At 42.4% G+C, this 19452-nt stretch overlaps 1 protein-coding gene across 2 annotated transcripts in view; it reads left to right on the top strand.

The window, feature by feature from the left end:
- The window catches only part of MOCOS (molybdenum cofactor sulfurase), a 62602-nt gene that overhangs the window by 25039 nt on the left and 18111 nt on the right, over positions 1-19452 (top strand). For both annotated transcript variants that reach the window (XM_087869865.1, XM_045777880.2), the window contains exons 9-11: positions 4170-4332; positions 8932-9010; positions 16643-16764. In XM_087869865.1, the coding sequence (XP_087725991.1) occupies positions 4170-4332; positions 8932-9010; positions 16643-16764 (364 nt within the window). The remainder of the gene's footprint in view (positions 1-4169; positions 4333-8931; positions 9011-16642; positions 16765-19452) is intronic.

The raw sequence follows: 19452 nt of genomic DNA, 5'->3' as shown, positions 1-19452 counted from the left end.
TCTCTACTGTAAAATTCATTAATTAGTAATTAATCAGTATTTTGTAGAGAGATATTTTGAGGATATGTAAATATCCTGTTCCTTGTCAAACTTTTATTTACTGGATTTAGCATCTATTGATGACTTTTGCCTAAATCAATGATTGGGATGATGATTGCAAAATGGTAATTTAAGAAATTCCGTCATTCTTTTTAGATTTATTGGTTGGTATTCTATTGTAGGATAGAGCTTCTCTTCTTCCATGTTTACTCATTAATTCTTCTCTGTCTCTTTTTGTATCTGCATGGACTCACGGATTCTGATTTTGCTCAAAAGGTTTCAACCCATCATTACCAGTATTTATTTTGATGCTTAAATTGCTGCAGACTTCGCCACTGGGAGCTCCTTCAAGTTAACTACTGTGTCCTTTTGATATGTCCCTGTAATTCCATGAGCATTTCCTTACTTTCTGGTATAATAATGTGTTCTAGGCTCATTCTGTATGTTCCCTGCCTGAGAAACGGAATAGGTCATTTCATCAAAGGCACCGCACTTCTTACATCAGAGAATGATACTGAGAAACAAATACTTGGTCGCCAGGTCTGATCCTTGTTCTTGCTCCTATGCCCTCTGAGTATACAGAGCTTAGGAATATTTGCTGCTGTGACAGATTATCATAAACTTTTAACAGGACTCATCTGATTAGTTTGGGCCCACCTGGATAATCCAGGAAGATCTCCCCATTGTAGGGTCCTCAACTTTAATTGCACCTTCAAGTCTCTTTTGCCTAATTCCAGGGATTAGGATGTGGACCTGTTTAGGAGGACCCTTATTCTGTCCACAACATATGTGTACGTGTTGAGACTTTGGGATACTCTGCATACATGTGTGCATACACACATCTGTATTTCTATATCTATCTATCTATCTATCTATCTATCTATCTATCTATCTATCTATCTAACATCTATCTTTATCAGCTAGCCATGCTCCTGATTTCCCACTAACACCTCCTCTTTCAATCCAGTACCACGTTGTTTATTCTTTCTATGCCCCTTTCCATACTCGTAACTCTTGTGAGAAACCTGGCTTCTGTATCTTCACCAGATACTTATTTGCTCAACTCCTCCTTCTGGAACCAAACCCCCGTTTCAACAGCTGAAGGCTCAGCCCCACACATGCCAGTTTCCCCCTCCCTCAGGAAGAAGAAAGGAGGAAAGGGGAGGCCAGCACATTACATTTTTAGATGGCAAATTAAAAGATAGAAAATTATAGACCTCTCTCAACAAATAGGTGAAGAACTGTGAGGAGTCTGAGGTTTGCCCTCCTTGTAAGCTAACCCGCGAGCCTGTCACAGTGTTCTCGATGCTGGCTAAAGACACGAGACTCCTGGGTCAGAGACAAAGGGCTTTATTAGTGACAGAACAGCAGGCAGCATGAGCTTCATGTTTGTGTTGCTTCCCTGTGCCCCCCAAGTCCCAAGAGGGGTTACAGAGGGGCCCAGGTGGGTGCTGTGTACATGGCTGAGGAACCCCTCACTTAGGGAACTGTACTCATAATGGGATGTGAGCAAACATGCCATGCTCAGGAGGAAGACATGATATATTGGACTGGGAGCAAACCTGCTCTACCCAGAAGCTTGTATTCACTGTGTTTATTTGTATTCGCTATACAAACATACTCATGATGGTAGTTTGCAACAAAAAGGCACTTAGTGCTTCTGCTCCTTACAACAGACGTGCAGCAACAAGAGACCGTGAAGATCGTCTCCCAGTAATACATTGTCTTCTAAAAAGTTATTTGTAATTCAAAACACGTTTTCCTATAGAAATAATAATGGTGATTTCTGGGCTTTCCTATAGAAATAATAATTAATAATAAAGAAATAAATAAGAAATAATGATGGTGGTTTCTGGGCTTACCTGTAAAGGCTTATATAGACCATAATATTGTGGAGCTTGAGTGTTGGACCAACAGAAGCAACTATAGTCTGTGGGGAGACTGTTTGATATGAGAAAAGTTGAAGGGAGAGGTAAAGGGATTAACATCTATGGATCATCTGATATATTTTAGTTGCTTTACATTTTAGATTTCATTTTAGCTTTTAGCCAATACAATGAGAAATGATAATAATGTCCATCCTACATGTGACAAAGCCAAGACTCAGGAAGGTTAGGAAGTTGTTCAAAGCTAATAGCACTTGAGATTGGATTTAAACCCAGTGGTCTCTCAGTCTCCAGAGTGCCCCTACCCCTCATCACATGATATTTCCACTTCCTGAATACAGGGCTCGCTCCACTTGAGGTGAAGTTCACCTTGACATTCTCCCTCCCTGAGTTCTCTGCCCTCCTCCTGTGCCCTGCAGCTCCTCTCCACTTCCATGGTGCCTCAGTCTTCCCTGAGGTCCCTTACTGGAAGACCCACCCCAAAATGCCCCTTAATTAAAAATTGTTTCCCACTCTTCATCACCCGCTATTGAAGTTTTCAAGTTCTTTGGGTAGCTGAATTGAATGCTCAGAGGAAAACAATTGGATGAAATTGATTCACAGTTCAAGAATGATTGTCTCTTAACTATTTCAAAAGCATTTTTTTCTCCTTTGCCTATGCTTTTCTTCCATGGAATGCTGGTTCCAGAAGAGCCTTCACTGATGGGGCTACGGTACATGTGCTGTCGCATGCAATGCTGTTAGCAGCTAAGCCGTGAACAAAACTCTTCCGAAGACCTGGCCATGCTTCATTGAAATGTTATTAGTTTTTCCCTAATTCCCTTTTTTTGTTCCAGGATCTCATCCCAGATGTCATATTATATTTAGCGGTTATGTCTCCTTAGGCTTCTGTGGGCTGTACCGGTTTCTCAGACTTTCCTTGTTCTTGATGACCTTGACAGTTTTGAGGAGTACTGGTCAGGTATTTTTTAGCATGTCCCTCAATTTGGGTTTGTCTGATGTCTTTCTCATGATTAGACTGGGGTTATGGGTTTTTTGGGGGAGGAGGACCACAGAGGCAAAGGGCTATTCTCATCATATCAAATATCATATATCATATTGTATCATATCATATCATATCATATCATATCATACCATAGTGCATACTATCAACATGACTTATCACTATTGATGTTAATTAACCCTGATCATCTTGTTGAGAGAATATTTACCAGGTTTTTTCACTATAAAGTTTCTCCTCCACTCCCTTTCCATACTGAACTTTGGAAGTAAGTCAGTAAGTGCAGCCTACATGTAAGGGGTTGGGGGTTATACTCCTTCTTGGGGGGGGGCATCTACATCAATTATTTGAGGTTCTTCTATATGGAGAGCTAACTTCTCTTATTTATATATTTGGGTATTTATTTATTATTTATTCCATCATGTATTTATTTCAGTATTGGCTCATGAATATGTATTTTATATGTTGGGTTATAAGACAATAGTAATACATCATTGTTCTTATTTTTGCTCAAATTGTTCCAGTTTTGGCCAGTGGGCATGCTTTCAGCTGACTCCTGCACCCTTTTGACATACTCCCATCATTTTGTTTTTTGAGTATTTCCTTACTTTTCTATCACCACCAGATGCTCCTGACCCAGCCCTAGAATCAACCATTTCTCCAGTTCTTTCTTATTGGAGAATGGTATTAGAAGGCAAGAGCTATCTGGGCAGTGGGTGTAATTTACATTTTAATTTTGTAGAAATACGAAGAATTCAGGAAAACTTGTACACTTCAAGTGGATCAACTCAGTGACCATGCCAGGATAGCCACAGTTTGTGCGAGAAATATGTCTGTAGCATGAGGGTATGCCTGCACAGCATTTAGCACTGTGGAAGGATATAGAGAAAGTGAGAGTGATGGAAGTCTGCGGGGAGGGGAGCTTCGAGATGGGGTGGAGTGGAGACTTACTTTCCATGCACACTCTTGTGTTTTCTGAATATTGCTCCATGCACACACATTACCCATTTAAAAGACAGGTTGAAGACGAGAAGGGCAGAAGTGGAGTTGGAGGGTGAATGGAAGGTATCTCGCTCTCGCACTGTCTCCTTTGCATCGTCTTCTTTGCTTTACTTTCTTTTCTTCCTTCATGTCTTCCTTCCAGAGTATGTGCTGAATTCATGAAGTCTGTCTGTACCTGTGCAATAATGCAAAGACCATTTTTGAGGAGCCCTGCCCTAAAATGCACTTACCTTTTTGTTTAGGTGACCAAGTGGCCTCTAGGAAATCAAGGGCTGCTGTATGACCGGAGCTGGATGGTTGTGAACCACAACGGTGTGTGCCTGAGTCAGAAGCAGGAGCCCCGGCTCTGCCTGATCCAGCCCTTCATTGACCTGCAGCAAAAGGTCATGGTCATCAAAGCCAAAGGTGTGAAAACTGGGTTCATTTTCACAAATCAACTGTCAAGAGTAGTTTTTATACTCCTATGAAACTAAAACAATTGGTTTTCCTCTACAAATATTAAAATAATCCTAAAGTAAGTGAAATGTTGTCTAAGAGACAACACAAAGTTCTTGCTCCTTCTGTTTTGAGAAATTCCTAGAGAGAGGTAAAGATCTGACAATTCACTCAGGAAATAAAGATGTACAAAATGTGAAATTATAGTTTTTTTCACTTACCTTCCCTTTATTTCAGTCACTTGTCATAGTACATACTCAAGGTTTAATTCTTCCTTGTTGATTTTTTGTTATGAACTATCTAACATATACAGAAGTATAGATCAGCTCTGTCCAATGGAACTTTATGTGTTGATGGAAATGTTCAGTGTCTATATTGTCCAAGTTGGTAGCCATTGCTTACATGTGGCTATTGAGGGAAGTGTGCAGGTCAGTCATTTTTTTGTATATTCATGAGGTTGTGCAACCATCACCACAATCAACTTTAGAACACTTTCATCGCCATAAAAGAGAAACTTCATACCCATTAGTAGTCACTTCCCATCGCCAGCCTCATCCCTGGTCCTTGGCAACCACTAATCAAATTTCTGTTTCTATGGATTTGCCTATTCTGGATGTTTTGTGTAAATGGAATCACGTGGTATGTGACTGGCTTCTTTCACTTAACACTATGTTTTCCGAGGGTCATCCATATTGTTGAATAATATTCCATTGCATGGATATACCATTTTGAAAATCCATTTAGTAGTTGATGGATATTTAGATTGTCTCCACTTTTTGGCTATTAGAAATCATGCTGCTGTGAACATTTGTGTACAAGTTTTCATGTGGCCATATGTTTTCCATTCTCTTGGGTACATACCTAGGAGTAGAATTGCTGGGTCACGTGGGAACTCTATGTTTAGTGTTTCCAAGGTGGCTGGCTGCATCACCATTTTACATTCCCACCAGCAATGCACAGAGGTTCTAATTTCTCCACGTCCTCAATACCTGTTATTTTCTGTTGTTGTTTTTCAATAGTCCTTGTAGTGGGTGTGTAGTGGTACCTCTCCAGCTTTGATTTGCATTTCCTTTAGGACTAATGATGACTATCTTTTCTTGGGTTTATTGGTCATCTGTCTATCTTCTTCAGAAAAATATCTATTCAAATTCTTTGCTTATTTATTTTTGAATTATTGAGTTGTAAGAGTCCATTCTATATTCTGTATACAAGTCCCTTTTCAGATCTATGATTTTCAAATATTTTCTCCCATTGTGGAGGTTTTTTTTCATCTTTCTGAAGGCTCCATTTTACTTTTAGTCTGTCTGCCTGTATCGCGATATTTAAAGTGAGTTTCCTGTATCCAGAATAGAGTTGGCTCACGCTCTTTAATCCACTTTGACAATCTCTGTATTTTTATTGGTGTGCCCTCTTGGGATTTTGATTGTAAAATCACATATTTTGTAGTCATATATTTGCAATCATATTTTGATTATAATACCATATATTAATTTCAAAAGAATTTGTATCATATAGTATTGAGTCTTTTATTTCTAATAGTGTCTCTTTCCTTTTAGGACTTCTTTTATTGCTCCAAATTTTAATATTTTCCAGAAACTTTTACACCTTTTTTTTGCTATGTAAATTTTTTTTTAATTAATGAATGAATGTATTTATTTTTGAGAGGGAGAAAGAGAGAGAGAGAGAACACAGCGTGGAGCCTGATGTGGGGCTCAATTTCACAACTCTGAGATCATGACTGGAGCCAAAATCAAGAGTCAGACATTTAAGCAACTGACCTGCCCAGGTGCCCTGCTATGTAATAGTTTGTTGGAATATTTTTAATACCATTTAATGCACATAGAGACACTATTGATTTTTGTATATAATGTTTTCCCCTTTACTTTTTCTGAATTCCTATTAGTTTTATTAGTCAATCTGAAGATTTTCTTTCACACATTCTGTGTAAATTGTCATATCATCTTCTAATAATAATAGTTTCATATCTTTCTTTCTAATTTTTATTACTCTTCTTTCTTTTTCTTATCTTACTGCATTGTCTTAGCCTGCTTGTATAATGGTGAAGCAGTGATGGAAGATATCTTTCTTTGTTACTGATCTGAATAGAATGCTTTTAAAGTTTCAAAAATAAGAATGATGCTTACTGTAGGTTTTTGATAGATTTGTTTTACCAAGCTGAAATAGTTCTTTTCTTATTTAGCCATATGATGACTAATGGTCTATTCTTATTGAATGCTTTTCCTGCATCTCTTGGTTATCATATTTTTTTCTTATAGTCTATTATTGTGATGTCTTATGTTAGTAGACTGTCTAGTAATAAATTGTCCTTGGACTCTTGGGGGGAAACACTACTTGGCAATGATTCTTTGATACATTGATGGATTTGGTTTGCTAATATTTCGTTTAGTATTTTTGTACCTATTTATTAGTGAAATTGATACATCACCTTCTTTTACTGTGCTTTTCTTATTTAAGTTCAGGTATCCAGGATATTAACATACAAAAAGAATTGAGTAGATTGCTTCTCTTTCTTTCTATTCTCTGAGGCATAAAAATATATATCATGATTATGTAGGGTTTATCCCACAATGCGAGGAATGGGAGAGAGAAAGAAAACAAATATCTGATATTTTGCACTCCAAATTAGCAGCACTCTGTGAAGCCATGTGGTGTCCCCTCCTACCATGTATCAGATATTCTGCTCACTCGCAGGGAACTCCCACATTGTGGGTGGAGTAAGGGCATCTTTTGGCAATGCATGACAACACAAATTGAATAATAAACAGTAAAACAAGACATTATAATGGTTTCATGCGTGTGACTCGTCACTCCCAAAGATTCTAGCCATCTTGAGTCCAGACATCAGGCTCTTTTATTTCTCTGCGTCTCTGAGCCGAGCACAGGACTTAGTGCATATGGAAAGAACTCACTCCCCATGAACTTTTTGGGGGCCCTTGAATTCAATTCATGGTTGGACCCCAGATTTTGTTGCCTTAACCAGAGGCCTGCAATGACCTTTAGAAGGCAACTGAGGGCCAAAGACCCTGGATTTATTTAGAGCCTCGTGTAAGGATAGAAAGAGGGTGTGTACAGGCCCCTCGCTGGCTGCCCAGGGAGTGCCGTTGTCCACATGCTGTCCTCCCTGCTCTGGTTACTTCCTCATAACCAGTGTCCCAAGCTCACTTTACTGCTCTCCTCTGTGGGTGCATACCTGGCACTGTGCCGTTCTTCCATGCACACCCTTTTGACACAGCAGCATCTGTAATTATTCAGCACAGCACATTCCTTCTCCAAACTTCGGGAACATTCTGGATTAGTAATTCTTCTGGCTTTCCCCACATGGGGACAGGAGCATGGAACTGGCTGTGCACCTCTAAGGTGCAGAGGAGCAGGGGACACAGTTCATGGAATACTTAGTACTCAAATTGTTGCATCTCTCCCTTTGTCGTGGTGAAAGCCCCATTGTGATGGGCAGGGCCTGAGTAGCAGGCATGATGCAAAGCTGGTGATATGCCCATTTCTTGTGCTCTGTGTGATGAAGAAGGACTGGGATGGGCAGGGATACAGGTGTGCATGATATGCGCGTGCCCGAGGGCCAGGATGGGTCATGCTGGTGAGCAGTGTGACTGGCAGCAGTGCTGAGAAGGCCGGAGGGCTCAGGTGGGTCACACAGGAGGAGCTCCTGCTTCTAGCATCCACAGAGTAGGGGCCGCCACACATTCCACTCAGGCGTCTTGGCTTCATGCCTTTCCCTGGATTCTTAAGGACTCACGGAGAGCAAGGAGTGCAGAGTAGCAAGGGCCTCAGCAGTTCCAGCCTTTACCAAAGGTCTTTCACTCCTTAATGGCACTGGATCAGTTTCTTCTTGTTTCATCCACGTATTTCACTCTGACTTTATTTAAAGAATAAATAGCACTTTAGCTGGGTAATGGGTACATGAGTGTTAACTATTATTATTCTTTAAACTGTTGCATACATATGCTATATACTCCTTCATACTTATGATACATGTAACAATGAAAAAAAAAAAGCTTCCCAACCCTACTGAAATAGTTTTATTCCTATCTGTCTGTATATCTATCTATCTGTCCATCTATCTGTCTTTCTTTCCAGGTAATGACGATTGGTGCAGGAGCCCATTTTAATGCTGACTCCCATGGGTTCTTGCGAATTAACACTCTACGCTGATATCTTTACAGAATGAGCCTTCATGCCTGCCTATTTCTAAAGGACTTAAGGTAGCTTAGAAAACAATGACCTTGGGATGTGGAGTTGTCCAGAGGTAGAGAAGTCTTTTAAGGGGTTTATAGTGTTCCAGTGACTGTGGATGCGACTGCCCGAGTGCAGAGTCTTCCATGAGAAGGCTCTTTGATGTACATACAGTTGGTGGTCTTGATCATGCGAAAGAGAATCTCAGTTATAAGGAGATTTCCAACATCTGGCCAGTGATTTAATCCAACCAGTTTCCAGGGTCATTACAGTTCTTGTGTATTTCATGATAATGGACTTTCACTTAAATAGTTGTTCTTTTTGCCTGATAATTAATCTGTCTCTAACCTTTTTCATTAGGGATGGAGCCTATAGAGGTGCCTCTTGAGGAAAATGGTGAACGGGCTCAGATTTGCCAAAGCAAGGTCTGCGCGGACAGGTGAGAGTCTGCGGCAGGTGAAACCCTCAGATCCGTCTGCAGGTGCCACAGAGGGGGAAGAGAGGAAGGCCCTGTAGATTGGTCCTCAGCTGCACCCCTTATCCAGCCGGCTGCCCCTTTCCCTTCACGAACTCACTCTGACCACACTGCCCCACGCTGTTCTTCAAACCTACCAAATGTGCTCCTTCCTCAGGATGCCAGCAGAGAGAAATGGAGCCATTTAGGGGTACCTGCTGTTTTTTATGAGGCTCATTCCTGGTTGTACATTTCATTTAGCTGCATTTGAGAGAAATGCTCTTTTCTGGCTATTAAAGGGGTAGATAGGCATCTTCTGCTCAGAACCGTAAGTGCCCCAATTGATGAAAATGGACTTTCATGCAATCTCTCAGAGCATTGGAGAGAAAGTGCAACTAAATGAGGTTTCATTCTACGCTTCCCTTTCTAGACACAGGTAGGCAGCTATTTGCTCCAGTAAAAATTAAGGATATGACAGGTTTTCCATTCTGTCTGTCTTATAATCCCAATGTAGGTTATTAGCAATTTTGCATTATAAATCCTGGTGATGTGTAGAGTTTAAAGCAATTTTTAAAAATTTAAATGCTTTAAGTTACATTTAAGAAGTCTCTAAGATTGCAGAGTTAAAAAAAAAAAAGCTGGGGGAGGAGTTAAGATGGCGGAGGAGTAGGGGACCCCTTTTTCAGCCGGTCCCCTGAGTCGAGCTGGATAGGTACCAGACCAGCCTAAATAACCACGGAATCAGCCTGAGACGCAGGATGATGCATCTGGATCTCTACAAATGAACATCTCCAGCGCTGATTATTGAGGTACCAAGAGGGGAGCTGTAAACCGTGCACGGATATCGGAAGATAAACGGAAGGGGGAGGGAGCCGCCGCGTTTGGGCGCCGGGAAGCGGCAGCCACCTGCACGGGGGAGCGGGCGGACTCACAGAGGGCACCCGTGAGAGAGCGGACTGAGACCGGTGAGCCGTGAACGCGCGCGCCACCAGGCATCTCGCGGAACACCGGAATCCCGGTGTGCTCACGGGATCCAGACTGAGACCGGGAACTCCCGGAGCGCGCGCGGGGTGGCTGGCGGCTGGCGGGCCACCTGCACGGGGGAGCGGGCGGACTCGCGGTCGGCACCCGCGAAACAGCAGACTGAGACCCTGAACCGGGTGCGCGCGCCACCAGGCTTCTCACGAAACTCCGGAATCGAGGTGTGCTCACCGGGCATAGACTGAGACCGGGAGACCCGGGAGCGCGCGGGGCGGCCGGTGGCTGGCGACATTAGAAACACAAAGGACAGAGACGCGCGGGCCGGTGGCTGGCGGCATTAGAAACACAAAGGACAGAGACGCACCGGCCCTGGAAGTGAGGGCTGGGTCGCCGAGTTGGTGCGCACATCCCGGGCCGGCCGCAGGGTTGAGCAGCACCAACAGTAACAGAGTTAAAGTGGCCAGAACATCAGTGGAGAACGGGCCGCAATCCCTCTGTTCTGTGACAATGCAGCCTCTGCTGCTCTGACCCTCAGAAGAGGCATAGCCGGCTGCCAGGGAAAGCCGCCAGAGAACAAAAGCCTGGAAATACCGGCTCAGAGAGTGCCCATCCCCATCCTCCCTCGCAGGGGACGCGGAGACTCTAACCAAACAGGGTTGCCTGAGTATCGGCGCGGCAGGCCCCTCCCCCAGAACACAGAAGGCAGGCTGAAAAATCAAGAAGCCCACAACCCAAGGCGCCTGGGTGGCGCCGTCATTGAGCGCCTGTCTTCGGCTTAGGGCATGATCCTGGCGTTCCGGAAAGGAGTCCCTCATCGGGCTCCTCCGCTGGGAGCCTGCTTCTTCCTCTCTCACTCCCCTGCTTCTGTTTCGTTCTTGCTGACTGTCTGTCTCCCTCTCTCAGATAAGTAAATAAATAAAATCTTTAAAGAAGAAGCCCACATCTCTAAGATCCCTATAAAACAAGGGGCACGGCCTGGGACCCAGTCAATAATTTTGGGCTCTGGAAACCCCGCAACCTCTCTTCATCAAAATGACAAGAAGGAGAAGCCCCCCCCAGCAAAGAAAAGACAGTGAGTCAGTGGCCTCTGCCACAGAAGTAACAGATATGGATGTAACCAAATTATCAGAAATGGAATTCAGAGTAACAATGGTCAAGATAATGAGTAGACTTGAAAAAAGTATTCAGGAAAATATTACTGAGAATATACAATCCCTAAGGGCGGAAATGAGAGCGAATTTGACAGAAATTAAAAATTCTATGAGCCAAATGCAGGCAAAACTAGAGGCTCTGACGGCCAGGGTCACGGAAGCGGAGGAAAGGGTTAGTGAATTGGAGGATGGGTTAATAGAGGAAAAAATAAAAATAGAAGATGGTCTTAAAAAAATCCACGCCCACGAATGTTGGCTACGGGAGATTACTGACTCAACGAAACAATCCAATGTTAGAATCATCGGCATCCCCGAGGGGGTGGAGAAAAACAGAGGTCTAGAAGAGATATTTGAACAAATTGTAGCTGAAAACTTCCCTAATCTAGCAAGGGAAACAAAAATTCGTGTCCAAGAGGCAGAGAGGACCCCTCCCAAGCTCAACCATGACAGACCTACACCACGTCACGTCATAGTGCATTTCGCAAATATGAGATCCAAGGAAACAGTATTGAAAGCGGCCAGGGCAAAGAAATTTATCACGTACCAAGGCAAAGGCATCAGAATTACATCAGACCTGTCTACACAGACCTGGAATGAGAGAAAGGGTTGGGGGAGCATTTTTAAAGCTCTTTTAGAGAAAAACATGCAGCCAAGGATCCTTTATCCAGCAAGGCTGTCATTCAGAATTGATGGAGAAATAAAGACATTTCAGAATCGACAGTCACTAGCCAATTTCGTAACCACGAAACCAGCCCTACAGGAGGTATTACGGGGGGTTCTATAAAAGTAAAAAGGCCCCAAGAGTGATACAAAACAGAAAGTCACAGCCAATACAAACAAAGACTTTACTGACAACATGGCAGAATTAAAAGCATATCTCTCAGTACTCAGCCTGAACATTAATGGTTTAAATTCTGGTTTCAAACGCCACAGGGTTGCAGATTGGATAAAAAGAAATGACCCATCCATTTGCTGTCTACAAGAGACTCATTTCGAACCCAAAGATGCATTCAGACTGAGAGTAAGGGGATGGAGTACCATCTTTCACGCAAATGGACCTCAAAAGAAAGCTGGGGTAGCAATTCTCATATCAGATAAATTGGATTTTAAACTACAGACTATAGTTAGAGATGCAGAAGGGCACTATATTATTCTTAAAGGAAGTATTCAACAAGTGGATATGACAATTATAAATATATATGCCCCCAACAGGGGAGCAGCAAGATACACAAGCCAACTCTTAACCAGAATAAAGAGACATATAGATAAAAATACATTAATAGTAGGGGACCTCAACACTCCACTCTCAGAAATAGACAGAACACCCTGGCAAAAACTAAGCAAAGAATCAAAGGCTTTGAATGCCATACTCGACGAGTTGGACCTCTTAGATATATATAGAACACTACACCCCAGAACCAAAGAATACTCATTCTATTCTAATGCCCATGGAACATTTTCAAGAATAGACCATGTTCTGGGACACAAAACAGGTCTCAGCCGATACCAAAAGATTGAAATTATCCCCTGCATATTCTCAGACCACAACGCTCTGAAATTGGAACTCAACCACAAGGAAAAATTTGGAAGAAACTCAAACACTTGGAGACTAAGAACCATCCTGCTCAGGAATGACTCGATAAACCAGGAAATCAAAAATCAAATTAAACAATTTATGGAGACCAATGAGAATGAAAATACAACAGTCCAAAACCTATGGGATACTGCAAAGGCAGTCCTAAGGGGGAAATACATAGCCATCCAAGCCTCACTCAAAAGAATAGAAAAATCTAAAATGCAGTTTTTATATTCTCACCTCAAGAAGCTGGAACAGCAACAGAGGGACAGGCCTAATCCATGCACAAGGAAGCAGTTGACCAAAATTAAAGCTGAAATCAATCAAGCAGAAACCAGAAGTACAGTAGAGCAGATCAACAGGACTAGAAGCTGGTTCTTGGAGAGAATCAATAAAATTGACAGACCACTGGCAAGACTTATCCAAAAGAAAAGAGAAAGGACCCAGATTATTAAAATTATGAATGAAAAAGGAGAGGTCACGACGAACACCATTGAAATTGGAAGGATTATTAGAAATTTTTATCAACAGCTATATGCCAATAAACTAAGCAATCTGGAAGAGATGGAATCCTTCCTGGAAACCTATAAACTACCAAGATTGAAAAAGGAAGAAATTGATTTCTTAAACAGGCCAATTAATTATGAAGAAATTGAGTCAGTGATAAACAACCTTCCAAATAACAAAACTCCAGGCCCGGACGGTTTTCCTGGGGAATTCTACCAAACATTCAAAGAAGAAATAATACCTATTCTCCTAAAGCTATTTCAAAAAATAGAAACAGAAGGAAAGCTACCAAACTCATTCTATGAGGCCAATATTACCTTGATCCCCAAACCAGGCAAAGACCCCCTCAAAAAGGAGAATTACAGACCGATTTCCCTAATGAATATGGACGCCAAAATCCTCAACAAGATACTTGCTAATAGAATCCAACAGTTCATTAAAAGGATTATCCACCACGATCAAGTGGGATTCATACCTGGGATGCAAGCGTGGTTCAATATTCGCAAATCAATCAGCGTGATACATCATATCAACAAGAAAAGACTCAAGAACCATATGATCCTCTCAATCGATGCCGAAAAAGCATTTGACAAAATACAGCATCCTTTCCTGATTAAAACCCTTCAGAGTGTAGGAATAGAAGGTACATTTCTCAATCTCATAAAAGCCATCTATGAAAAGCCTACTGCAAATATTATTCTCAATGGGGAAAAGCTGGAAGCCTTTCCCTTAAGATCAGGAACACGACAAGGATGCCCACTCTCGCCACTATTATTCAACATAGTACTAGAAGTCCTTGCAACAGCAATCAGACAACAAAAAGGGATCAAAGGTATTCAAATCGGCAAAGAAGAAGTCAAAATGTCTCTCTTCGCAGACGACATGATACTCTATATGGAAAACCCAAAAGAAGCCACTCCCAAACTATTAGAAGTTATAGAGCAATTCAGTAACGTGGCGGGATACAAAATCAATGCTCAGAAATCAGTTGCATTTCTGTACACGAATAACGAGAACGAAGAAAGAGAAATCAGGGAATCCATCCCATTTACAATAGCACCAAAAACCATACGTTACCTTGGAATTAACTTAACCAGAGACGTAAAGGACCTTTATTCTAGAAACTATAAATCACTCTTAAAAGACATTGAGGAAGACATAAAAAGATGGAAAGATATTCCATGCTCATGGATCGGAAGAATTAACATAGTTAAAATGTCCATGCTACCCAGAGCAATCTACACTTTCAATGCTATCCCGATCAAAATACCGAGAACGTTTTTCAAAGAACTGGAACAAATAGTCCTTAAATTTGTATGGAACCAGAAAAGACCCCGAATCTCCAAGGAACTGTTGAAAAGGAAAAACAAAGCTGGGGGCATCACAATGCCGGATTTCGAGCTGTACTACAAAGCTGTGATCACAAAGACAGCATGGTACTGGCACAAAAACAGACACATAGACCAATGGAACAGAATAGAGAGCCCAGAAATGGACCCTCAGCTCTTTGGGCAACTAATATTTGATAAAGCAGGAAAAAACATCCGGTGGGAAAAAGACAGTCTCTTCAATAAATGGTGCTGGGAAAATTGGACAGCTACATGCAAAAGAATGAAACTTGACCACTATCTCACACCATACACAAAAATAAACTCCAAATGGATGAAAGACCTCGATGTGAGACAGGAATCCATCAAAATTCTAGAGGAGAACATAGGCAGCAACCTCTACGACATCAGCCAAAGCAACCTTTTTCATGACACATCCCCAAAGGCAAGAGAAACAAAAGATAAAATGAATTTATGGGACTTCATCAAGATTAAAAGTTTCTGCACATCCAAGGAAACAGTCAGAAAAACTAAGAGGCAGCCCACGGAATGGGAGAATATATTTGCAAATGACACTACAGATAAAGGACTGGTATCCAAGATCTACAAAGAACTTCTCAAACTCAATACACGAGAAACAAATAAACAAATCAAAAAATGGGCAGAAGATATGAACAGACACTTTTCCAATGAAGACATACAAATGGCTAACAGACACATGAAAAAATGTTCAAAATCATTAGCCATCAAGGAAATTCAAATCAAAACCACACTGAGATACCACCTTACGCCAGTTAGAATGGCAAAAATAGACAAGGCAAGAAACAACAATTGTTGGAGAGGATGTGGAGAAAGGGGATCCCTCCTACATTGTTGGTGGGAATGCAAGTTGGTACAGCCACTCTGGAAAACCGTGTGGAGGTCCCTTAAAAAGTTAAAAATTGAGCTACCCTATGATCCAGCCATTGCACTACTGGGTGTTTACCCCAAAGATACAGACGTAGTGAAGAGAAGGGCCATATGCACCCCAATGTTCATAGCAGCAATGTCCACAATAGCTAAATCGTGGAAGGAGCCGAGATGCCCTGCAACAGATGACTGGATTAAGAAGTTGTGGTCCATATATACAATGGAATATTACTCAGCAATCAGAAAGAATGAGTTCTCAACATTTGCTACAACATGGACGGCACTGGAGGAGATAATGTTTAGTGAAATAAGTCAAGCAGAGAAAGACAACTATCATATGATTTCTCTCATCTATGGAACATAAGAACTAGAATGATCAGTAGGGGAAGAAAGGGATAAAGAAAGGGGGGGTAATCAGAAGGGGGAATGAAACATGAGAGACTATGGACTATGAGAAACAAACTGAGGGCTACAGAGGGGAGGGGGGTGGGGGAATGGGATAGACCGGTGATGGGTAGTAAGGAGGGCACATATTGCATGGTGCACTGGGTGTTATACACAACTAATGAATCATCGAGCCTTACATCGAAAACCGGGGATGTACTGTATGGTGACTAACATAATATAATAAAAAATCATTATTAATAAAAAAAAAAAAAAAGCTGGATCAATAGATGTACTTCTATTGGTAACTTGAAGGCATAGCGTTCTTTTCACAAACCAAACCCATTATTCCATGTGGCCTGGCCATGAGGAAAAATATTAGTCAAGCCCATAGTAAAAATCCAGAACATATGTCTGGGTTCAAGGGCTTCTTAAAGCAAAGAACAGCCCTGGAAGCTCTCAAATTCTAAGCTCTGTGCTATTCAGTGGCTATAAGTAATATAAACAAGGATTTTCAAGATGAACACCTAAAGCTTTCTATCTGATCTAAAGGCTTTGCGCAAGCCCCAGCCCCCGGGTCTTCCCCTGCGTTGGCCGTCCCCCCTCAGCTGATCACGCTGTCGCTTTAGGCTTCTCTCCCTGGGATGCAATATCGTATTACATTATATTTATTACACTGTATTATATTTTGCAATCTAACTTTTTTGCTGTTTAGAATAAAAATTATTTAAAGGAATACTAAATAACATTCACCCCCCTCCTTTTTTTTTTTCTCCCTCAGGGTAAATACTTATAATTGTGGAGAAAAAATTTCGAGCTGGTTGTCAAGGTTTTTCGGCCGTCCATGTCAATTGATCAAACAAAGTTCAGACTTTCAAAGAAGTGCAAAGAGACGGGGCAAAGGTATCACATTTGGACGTAGTTCTTAGGGGACAGGAACTTTCCCCTGGCATACTCCAAATCAGCCCGCGGAATGGATTTACAGGGCGACCTGCTCATGCGCGGAAAGCAGGGTGGTCTGCAGGACCCACGTGTGGTCTCCAGGATGACCCCAAGGAGGTGGAGGTGGGCTTCCAGCCAGCTGCTCTGCCACCGACAAGCTCTCTGTCTCAGTCCTCCCTGTTTAGAAGCACAGTTTCATTGGGTTACATAAAAACATGGGTAGCTTGGTATGTCCTCAGATCGTATGCAGAAACAAGAAAACCCGGTTTCTAGTCTTGGCTCTGCCACATGGCCGTAAGAGCTTGGCAAATGTTAAGCCTTGTGGTGCCTCGACTGGTGTAGACCCCAACTCTTTCCACTTGTAAAAGTGCTGACAGTTTTTCCTGCCAGAGCTGTTGTTATCTGAAGTGAGACAGCAGAGAAGAAAGTATCTGAAAGTTAACAGTACCACGTGGGAAGAAGAGATCATTTTCAGGTGTCTCCTCAAGCATCCCCTTCTCAGGGAAGCCTTGCTTGACTGCTCTCCTTAGAACCAGAGCCCCTACTGGAACCTCTTCAGTTCATTCCCTGTTTTATTTTTCTGTCTGGTACTTTTCCCATCCCAGAGGCCATGCCTTTTACTCAGTTATTCTGTTTATGGGATTGTGACAGATCGTAAGCTCTGAGAGGACAGGAAGTTTTGTATGCTTTGTTTGGGGCTGTATCCCCAGTGTCAGAACAGCATCTGGCACATAGTAGTTGCTCAGTAAATACTAGATGAATGAATGGGTGGGTGAGTCATTGCCACATTATTAATTTGTGTAGGGATGACCTGGCTTAGTGATTAGCTCCCAGAGAGACTGGCTTGGAAATTCAAGTAGCATTTTGACAGTATGGGGACCAGTGACTGGATCGAGGGACCTGGACAGGTGAACCTATGAATCCCTGAAAACGTATAATAGAGAGAGGATTCAAAGGATATAATCTACTCGCACTTTTAGAAGTGTCGACAATTTGTCGTGTCAGAAGTCGTTCAATAATTTGAGTTGCTGTGTGATGGAGAAGGGGAATAAATGTATGCTCATCTTAATTGAGGAGGTGAGCCGGTGGTGTTTGGGCACAGGTGACCTTAGAGACGTGTTGAAAGGGGAGAGAGAAATGGGCAATTCTGTGAGTAGGGACATGAAAGGAGTGGGGCTCGACAGGACCAGGGCCACCATAGAAATGAACTGACAGGATAAGGTCTGATCATTCCCAGTGCCTCCTGTCTACCTGGGGCTCAGCTGGGTCTTCAGGAGGCTGGCGAAGATTAGGAAGCAATGGTAATGGTCCTTCGAGATCTAAGTTTAGAAGCTATGGCTTACCAGTAGACAGTGACGTTAACATAAAGGTCACAATAAAGACCTATGCAAAGGGCACGGGTGTGGGGGAGGCGTCCCCCACACCTGGAGTGAATCACGGAGAGCTTCAGGGAGGACGTAACTTTGGAGCTGTACCTTAACATGAGAGAGGAGTTTTCTAGGCAGAGAGAGGCAGGAAGGTTAGTCGGGAGCAGAATGGCAGGGCTTGGCATTTCATGGGCGCAGAGAAGGGTTTAGGAAGGGTTGCATGTGGGGAGGGGCGCCCTGGGGCAGAGCTGGGGAGAAGAGATGAATGTTTGGCTGAGGAGTCAGTGAGCACTGTCTTGTGGTTGGGGGCACTCACTGAAGAACTCTAAGCTGAGGAGTTCCGTGAGGTCACGTGTGCTACAAAGACACTCTTGGCCTTGTGTGGAGGCTGCATCAGGGAGGGAGGTGAGGGGAGCACGGGGGCCAGGCAGGAGGCGGCAGTGACTGTCCTGGTGGGAGATGGCGACCTGGTGAGGTAGGTGGGAAGGGAAGTCTGTCCCCGCAGTGCCAGGGAGTGTCAGCTTGAGAATATTAAACTGCATGGATGCTGTTTATGGTGGAGTGGTCTCTGATGGGCTAGGCCGCTGGTCTTTGAATATTTTCACGTTGGTACACCCGAGAGGAAGTTTTTTAGAGTTACACTACCTCCTTGGACATTTTTAGATTGTCATCTAAATTGGCCAGTGGAATTTCAATATTTAGTGGTTTGATTCTCAAGAGTCTTCATTTAAAAAAAATACATACGTATGGGCAAACTGCCTTTTAATGGTCAGAAATTTTATTTCTTTCCTTTTCCTTCTTCAATTTGTATTTCCATCCCACTTCCTTGATGGAATTTTGTTTTAGTGTTATATATTTCATGCTTGAAAATCTTTCTTTGATCACTCTATCATATTTATCTGAAACTACAGTTACATAGAAATATATACACATTTTCCAAGTTTGCTGTGATCATAAGAGTCTAAGTGTTAGGAGGTATTTTCTAGGATGAGTCTTTAATAGTACACAGTTTATCAAAGCAATACAAGATATTACAAAGTTTGAAAAAATAGTTAATAAACATAAAAACATTGTTGAAAATGAATCTCTTAATGTGATGCCCCCGCCCCACCTGCTGCTGCCATTAATTCCCCTGTCCCTGAATGACTGTCACCTGTGCCCTGGAAAGCGGGTGCTCAGCACTGATTCTTCTCTGGAAAACCTTATTTAAGTCAGTAAAAAGCTGGGGATGAAAGGAATTCGGTGAACGCACTGTCACTCAGACCTTCCTTCTGAGGCACAT

Source organism: Ursus americanus, chromosome 19 (assembly GCF_024610735.1).
Source record: "Ursus americanus isolate L20-20 chromosome 19, mUrsAme1.1.p, whole genome shotgun sequence".
NCBI classification, from domain to species: Eukaryota; Metazoa; Chordata; class Mammalia; order Carnivora; family Ursidae; genus Ursus; species Ursus americanus.
Note: the sequence above shows the minus strand (reverse complement) of the source record. Positions and strands in the feature narration are given on the sequence as shown.